The sequence below is a fragment of the Salvelinus fontinalis genome, unplaced genomic scaffold, assembly GCF_029448725.1.
Source record: "Salvelinus fontinalis isolate EN_2023a unplaced genomic scaffold, ASM2944872v1 scaffold_0542, whole genome shotgun sequence".
Classification (NCBI taxonomy): domain Eukaryota; kingdom Metazoa; phylum Chordata; class Actinopteri; order Salmoniformes; family Salmonidae; genus Salvelinus; species Salvelinus fontinalis.
The window spans coordinates 60,416-67,774 of record NW_026600751.1 but is presented as its reverse complement, the minus strand read 5'-3'; the positions used below and the strand labels follow the sequence as shown (position 1 = coordinate 67,774).

Genomic DNA, 7,359 nt, shown 5'->3' with positions numbered 1-7,359 from the left:
CCATAGTATCACCGTAGTATCACTGTACTATCACCGTACTATCACCGTACTATCACCGTAGTATCACCGTAGTATCACCGTAGTATCACCATACTGTCACCATAGTATCACCATAGTATCACCGTAGTATCACCGTAGTATCACCGTAGTATCACCATACTATCACCATAGTATCACCGTAGTATCACCGTAGTATCACCATAGTATCACCGTAGTATCACCATAGTATCACCATAGTATCACCGTAGTATCACCGTAGTATCACCATACTATCACCATAGTATCACCGTAGTATCACCGTAGTATCACCATAGTATCACCGTAGTATCACCGTAGTATCACCATAGTATCACTGTAGTATCACCGTAGTATCACCGTAGTATCACCGTAGTATCACCGTACTATCACCATAGTATCACCATAGTATCACCATAGTATCACCATAGTATCACCGTAGTATCACCATAGTATCACTGTAGTATCACCATACTATCACCATAGTATCACCGTAGTATCACCATAGTATCACCATAGTATCACCATAGTATCACCATAGTATCACCATAGTATCACCGTAGTATCACCATAGTATCACTGTAGTATCACCATAGTATCACCGTAGTATCACCGTAGTATCACCATAGTATCACCGTAGTATCACCGTAGTATCACCGTAGTATCACCATACTATCACCGTAGTATCACCATACTATCACCATAGTATCACCATACTATCACCGTAGTATCACCATAGTATCACCGTAGTATCACCATAGTATCACCGTAGTATCACCATAGTATCACCATAGTATCACCATAGTATCACCGTAGTATCACCGTAGTATCACCATAGTATCACCATAGTATCACCATACTATCACCATAGTATCACCGTAGTATCACCATAGTATCACCGTAGTATCACCATAGTATCACCATAGTATCACCATAGTATCACCGTAGTATCACCGTAGTATCACCGTAGTATCACCATAGTATCACCGTAGTATCACCATGCTATCACCATAGTATCACCGTAGTATCACCATAGTATCACTGTACTATCACTATAGTATCACTGCAGTATCACCATAGTATCACTGTAGTATCCCATAGTAACACCATAGTATCGCCATAGTATACATTAAGACTGTGTCTAAATCAGTCTTATCTGTTCCTTGTCAGTAAACTCAGCTTTGGTGAACGTGCCTGTTACCATGCCTTTAAATATCCACTCCCTAAGTGACGGCCTAAGCCTTCAGCATGCAACGATCCAATGCCTGTCACGTGTCCCCGGCACGTCTGTCAACACAAGGCATTTTATCCTGTCTGACGAGAACCTAGAAATCCCTATTGGCCTGGACTTACCCCTCCACTTTTCACCCCAGCCATCTATAGCCTACATACCCATGATATCCTACACACTGTCAGTCCAAAAAACCACAAAGTAAAAGGCAGACTTGTGGAAAATGTTTCTTGATAACAAACATGGTCATCTGTCCATTATAATGTATCTAACGACGACTTTGGTGAAGTAAAGCTGTCCCAAGGAAACATCCCTCCCCCTGGGATGGATGGGCCGACAACAAGGTTGTAAACCAACATTATGTTAAAGGCCTAATGGTCATGTTTCAGGTTGCAGGAATAGATGCATGCAGGACTAGATGTTTGTTATGAAGAGTTCATGTCACAGCCACACTATCCACTCAAATGCTGATAGATACAGTAATATAACACTGCAGCCCGCCTGGTTTTCAACCATCCGAAGTTCTCTCATGTCACACCGCTCCTCCACACACTCCACTGGCTTCCAGTCGAAGCTCACATCCACTACAAGACTATGGTACTTATCTACGGAACAGCACTAGGAACTGCCACTTCAGGTTATGCTCAAACCCTACACCCTAACCCAAGCACTCCGTTCTGCCAGCTCAGGTCTCTTGAATGCACTTACTGTAAGTCGCTCTGGATAAGAGCATCTGCTAAATGACAACAAAATGATATAATAATAATATAATGCACTAGTATGCATCTACACTGTAATTAGACTGCAGCCTACAAACACCATGATGTAAATTGGTGACTCTAGTTGGGAAGAGAGAGACCACTTTTCATAACTAGACAAGAAAAAAATACCTGTCCTTGCCATAAATTTGGTTTAATTTATTTGGGCTCTGCTACCACCTAGTGCTTGTTAGGCATACTTGTGCAACACCCTCTCCAAGTAGAAGTTACCCAGATATAGGATATACTTGTACTAACAAAAATATGAACAAATAATAAAACACGTTTGATTTTGAATTGATAAGAATTGTTTCATCTTATTTTCGCCGATTATCAAAGATCTCTGCGATTATTCGATAATTGTCTTCAGGCACCATACAAGGCCACGTGCAAGAGATCTGGAGGTCCTTACTATATCCTGTCGCATTAATGACGACCCCCACTGCTTACAAACAAACATACAAAGGTATTTAAAACGAGATAAAACTGAATTGTTCCATGTAAACATGTGGCGAAATATTGTATTTAAACGATATGTTGTTTTAGATTTCGTTGAGGAGGAATAACGTCACGTGTGTTTGCATGTTAAAGTAGCACCTGTTAGTTAGCGAGCTAACGTTAACTGGCTATCTAGTTTGCTTTTTGGCCAGCCTGTTACAGTTGCGCTCTAGTGTATTTGCACCCTTGTACGTTTATTTTAAATAATTCAATACGTCTTCAAATATAAGTTACAATTAAAAAAAATATAAACGTGTTCACACGTGTACTGTGGTAAGTTGCAGGTATTTTTACAAGGTAAAAACAGCCATTGAAATAGTGTTGAAAGGAGAACAGGATATTCCGCTTCATTATAACGTTACCACTGTGAACATGGTGAAGGGGAAAGAACTCTCTGAGAATGTAAGGAATTTGATTATAACCAAACATGGACTTAAGCAAGGTTACAAGTCCATCTCCCGGGACCTTGGGATTGCTGTTTCCACAGTTCGTAATGTTATCAGGAAGCATGCTGTCCATGGCGTTGTAGTCAACCTCCCAGGACGTGGTCGCAAGAAGAATCTGCTTCCACCGGTTGAAAAAGCAGATCGTTCTGCATCTATCCAAAATAAAATGACATCTGTTTGTGATGCCACCAATGAAGACAAGGAAAATGGTTCCGAGTCGACGGAGTCTCAGGTATGTGCTTTAGAACGACTGCTAACAGTAGTAGGTTATCTAGCTAGGCTAACTAACACATTTAAAACAAGTCTTGCAATCTGAAATTGCAAACAAATAGCTAGCTAGATTCACACCTTAACGTGTAGGCTAGATAGTGAGTAGAGCAAGAATATAAGGACAATAGAAACAATGAGGGAAGTCAGAGGAAGATATTTTGGGAAGTCCAAAGCCAGAGAGCTAGAGAGAAACAACAGGGGGGACTTTAACAGGGAGAGAGAGAGAACACAAACAGCTCCAGTTTGAGACCCAGAAAGAGTGAGGAGAGGGAAATGGATGTGTCCACATCACAACATTCATAATTTGCACAAGTGCCTGAAGGTAAATGATGAGCCATTATGGTGTCTGGGTAATGTACTGTTTCCCCATCACCTTGTTTCAGGACAAGGAACATCCACGGGTTCTCATCCCAGAGTTATGTCGTCTTTTCTACCAACTCGGCTGGGTTACTGGGACAGGAGGAGGGCTAAGTTTGAGACGTGGGTAAGTGCTCTGGCTTTAATATTGTTGAATCATTTTTTTTTTACATTCAAAACCTCAATCATGACTTGGTCTTTAGTTAAACGTAGAGAGAAGGGGAGAGAGAGAATATATATATGCACGCAAGCTAATGAACATTCATCTCCCCATTTTGTTGCACCTAGAGATCAGATCTATATTGCCCCGTCTGGAGTGCAGAAGGAGAGACTACAGGTGAGCAGGGCTGGTGTTTTGTCTTCATATCATAGAGACAGGTGAGACTACAGGTGAGCAGGGCTGGTGTTTTGTCTTCACATCATAGAGACAGGAGAGACTACAGGTGAGCAGGGCTGGTGTTTTGTCTTCATATCATAGAGACAGGTGAGACTACAGGTGAGCAGGGCTGGTGTTTTGCCTTCATATCATAGAGACAGGAGAGACTACAGGTGAGCAGGGCTGGTGTTTTGTCTTCACATCATAGAGACAGGAGAGACTACAGGTGAGCAGGGCTGGTGTTTTACCTTCATATCATAGAGACAGGAGAGACTACAGGTGAGCAGGGCTGGTGTTTTGCCTTCATATCATAGAGACAGGAGAGACTACAGGTGAGCAGGGCTGGTGTTTTGTCTTCATATCATAGAGACAGGAGAGACTACAGGTGAGCAGGGCTGGTGTGTTGTCTTCACATCATAGAGACAGGAGAGACTACAGGTGAGCAGGGCTGGTGTTTTACCTTCATATCATAGAGACAGGAGAGACTACAGGTGAGCAGGGCTGGTGTTTTACCTTCATATCATAGAGACAGGAGAGACTACAGGTGAGCAGGGCTGGTGTTTTGTCTTCATATCATAGAGACAGGAGATACTACAGGTGAGCAGGGCTGGTGTTTTGTCTTCATATCATAGAGACAGGAGAGACTACAGGTGAGCAGGGCTGGTGTTTTGTCTTCATATCATAGAGACAGGAGAGACTACAGGTGAGCAGGGCTGGTGTTTTACCTTCATATCATAGAGACAGGAGATACTACAGGTGAGCAGGGCTGGTGTTTTGTCTTCATATCATAGAGACAGGAGAGACTACAGGTGAGCAGGGCTGGTGTTTTGTCTTCATATCATAGAGACAGGAGAGACTACAGGTGAGCAGGGCTGGTGTTTTACCTTCATATCATAGAGACAGGAGAGACTACAGGTGAGCAGGGCTGGTGTTTTGTCTTCATATCATAGAGACAGGAGAGACTACAGGTGAGCAGGGCTGGTGTTTTACCTTCATATCATAGAGACAGGAGATACTACAGGTGAGCAGGGCTGGTGTTTTGTCTTCATATCATAGAGACAGGTGAGACTACAGGTGAGCAGGGCTGGTGTTTTACCTTCATATCATAGAGACAGGAGATACTACAGGTGAGCAGGGCTGGTGTTTTGTCTTCATATCATAGAGACAGGTGAGCAGGGCTGGTGTTTTGTCTTCATATCATAGAGACAGGAGAGACTACAGGTGAGCAGGGCTGGTGTTTTGTCTTCATATCATAGAGACAGGAGAGACTACAGGTGAGCAGGGCTGGTGTTTTGTCTTCATATCATAGAGACAGGAGAGACTACAGGTGAGCAGGGCTGGTGTTTTGTCTTCATATCATAGAGACAGGTGAGACTACAGGTGAGCAGGGCTGGTGTTTTGTCTTCATATCATAGAGACAGGTGAGACTACAGGTGAGCAGGGCTGGTGTTTTGTCTTCATATCATAGAGACAGGAGAGACTACAGGTGAGCAGGGCTGGTGTTTTGTCTTCACATCATAGAGACAGGAGAGACTACAGGTGAGCAGGGCTGGTGTTTTGTCTTCATATCATAGAGACAGGTGAGACTACAGGTGAGCAGGGCTGGTGTTTTGTCTTCATATCATAGAGACAGGAGAGACTACAGGTGAGCAGGGCTGGTGTTTTGTCTTCATATCATAGAGACAGGAGAGACTACAGGCGAGCAGGGCTGGTGTTTTGCCTTCATATCATAGAGACAGGTGAGACTACAGGTGAGCAGGGCTGGTGTTTTGCCTTCATATCATAGAGACAGGTGAGACTACAGGTGAGCAGGGCTGGTGTTTTGTCTTCATATCATAGAGACAGGTGAGACTACAGGTGAGCAGGGCTGGTGTTTTGCCTTCATATCATAGAGACAGGAGATACTACAGGTGAGCAGGGCTGGTGTTTTGTCTTCATATCATAGAGACAGGAGAGACTACAGGTGAGCAGGGCTGGTGTTTTGCCTTCATATCATAGAGACAGGTGAGACTACAGGTGAGCAGGGCTGGTGTTTTGTCTATATATCATAGAGACAGGTGAGACTACAGGTGAGCAGGGCTGGAGTTTTGCCTTCATATCATAGAGACAGGAGAGACTACAGGTGAGCAGGGCTGGTGTTTTGCCTTCATATCATAGAGACAGGAGAGACTACAGGTGAGCAGGGCTGGTGTTTTGTCTTCATATCATAGAGACAGGAGAGACTACAGGTGAGCAGAGCTGGTGTTTTGCCTTCATATCATAGAGACAGGAGAGACTACAGGTGAGCAGGGCTGGTGTTTTGTCTTCATATCATAGAGACAGGAGAGACTACAGGTGAGCAGGGCTGGTGTTTTGCCTTCATATCATAGAGACAGGTGAGACTACAGGTGAGCAGGGCTGGTGTTTTGTCTTCATATCATAGAGACAGGTGAGACTACAGGTGAGCACGGCTGGTGTTTTGCCTTCATATCATAGAGACAGGAGAGACTACAGGTGAGCAGGGCTGGTGTTTTGTCTTCATATCATAGAGACAGGTGAGACTACAGGTGAGCAGGGCTGGTGTTTTGTCTTCATATCATAGAGACAGGAGAGACTACAGGTGAGCAGGGCTGGTGTTTTGTCTTCATATCATAGAGACAGGAGAGACTACAGGTGAGCAGGGCTGGTGTTTTGCCTTCATATCATAGAGACAGGAGAGACTACAGGTGAGCAGGGCTGGTGTTTTGTCTTCATATCATAGAGACAGAAGAGACTACAGGTGAGCAGGGCTGGTGTTTTGTCTTCATATCATAGAGACAGGCGAGACTACAGGTGAGCAGGGCTGGTGTTTTGCCTTCATATCATAGAGACAGGAGAGACTACAGGTGAGCAGGGCTGGTGTTTTGTCTTCATATCATAGAGACAGGAGAGACTACAGGTGAGCAGGGCTGGTGTTTTGTCTTCATATCATAGAGACAGGAGAGACTACAGGTGACAGGGCTGGTGTTTTGTCTTCATATCATAGAGACAGGAGAGACTACAGGTGAGCAGGGCTGGTGTTTGCCTTCATATCATAGAGACAGGTGAGACTACAGGTGAGCAGGGCTGGTGTGTTGTCTTCATATCATAGAGACAGGTGAGCAGGGCTGGTGTTTTGCCTTCATATCATAGAGACAGGAGATACTACAGGTGAGCAGGGCTGGTGTTTTGCCTTCATATCATAGAGACAGGAGAGACTACAGGTGAGCAGGGCTGGTGTTTTGTCTTCATATCATAGAGACAGGAGAGACTACAGGTGAGCAGGGCTGGTGTTTTACCTTCATATCATAGAGACAGGAGATACTACAGGTGAGCAGGGCTGGTGTTTTGTCTTCATATCATAGAGACAGGTGAGACTACAGGTGAGCAGGGCTGGTGTTTTACCTTCAT

General features: G+C 44.2%; 1 protein-coding gene across 1 annotated transcript; it reads left to right on the top strand.

The window, feature by feature from the left end:
- Positions 1-2,476: 2,476 nt before the first annotated feature.
- LOC129846448 (methylthioribulose-1-phosphate dehydratase-like) lies at positions 2,477-4,966 on the top strand. The gene is made up of 3 exons (XM_055914381.1): positions 2,477-3,180; positions 3,602-3,702; positions 3,864-4,966. The coding sequence occupies exons 1-3, from the start codon at positions 2,875-2,877 to the stop codon at positions 3,955-3,957; spliced, it is 501 nt and encodes a 166-aa protein (XP_055770356.1). The 5' UTR covers positions 2,477-2,874; the 3' UTR covers positions 3,958-4,966.
- The last annotated feature ends 2,393 nt before the right edge of the window (positions 4,967-7,359 follow it).

Coding starts and splice junctions, on each gene's coding strand:
- LOC129846448 (XM_055914381.1), top strand. CDS start 2,875: ATGGTGAAGGGGAAAGAACTCTCTGAGAATGTAAGGAATTTGATTATA. Junction 3,181..3,601: donor CCGAGTCGACGGAGTCTCAG/GTATGTGCTTTA, acceptor ACCTTGTTTCAG/GACAAGGAACATCCACGGGT. Junction 3,703..3,863: donor GGGCTAAGTTTGAGACGTGG/GTAAGTGCTCTG, acceptor TGTTGCACCTAG/AGATCAGATCTATATTGCCC.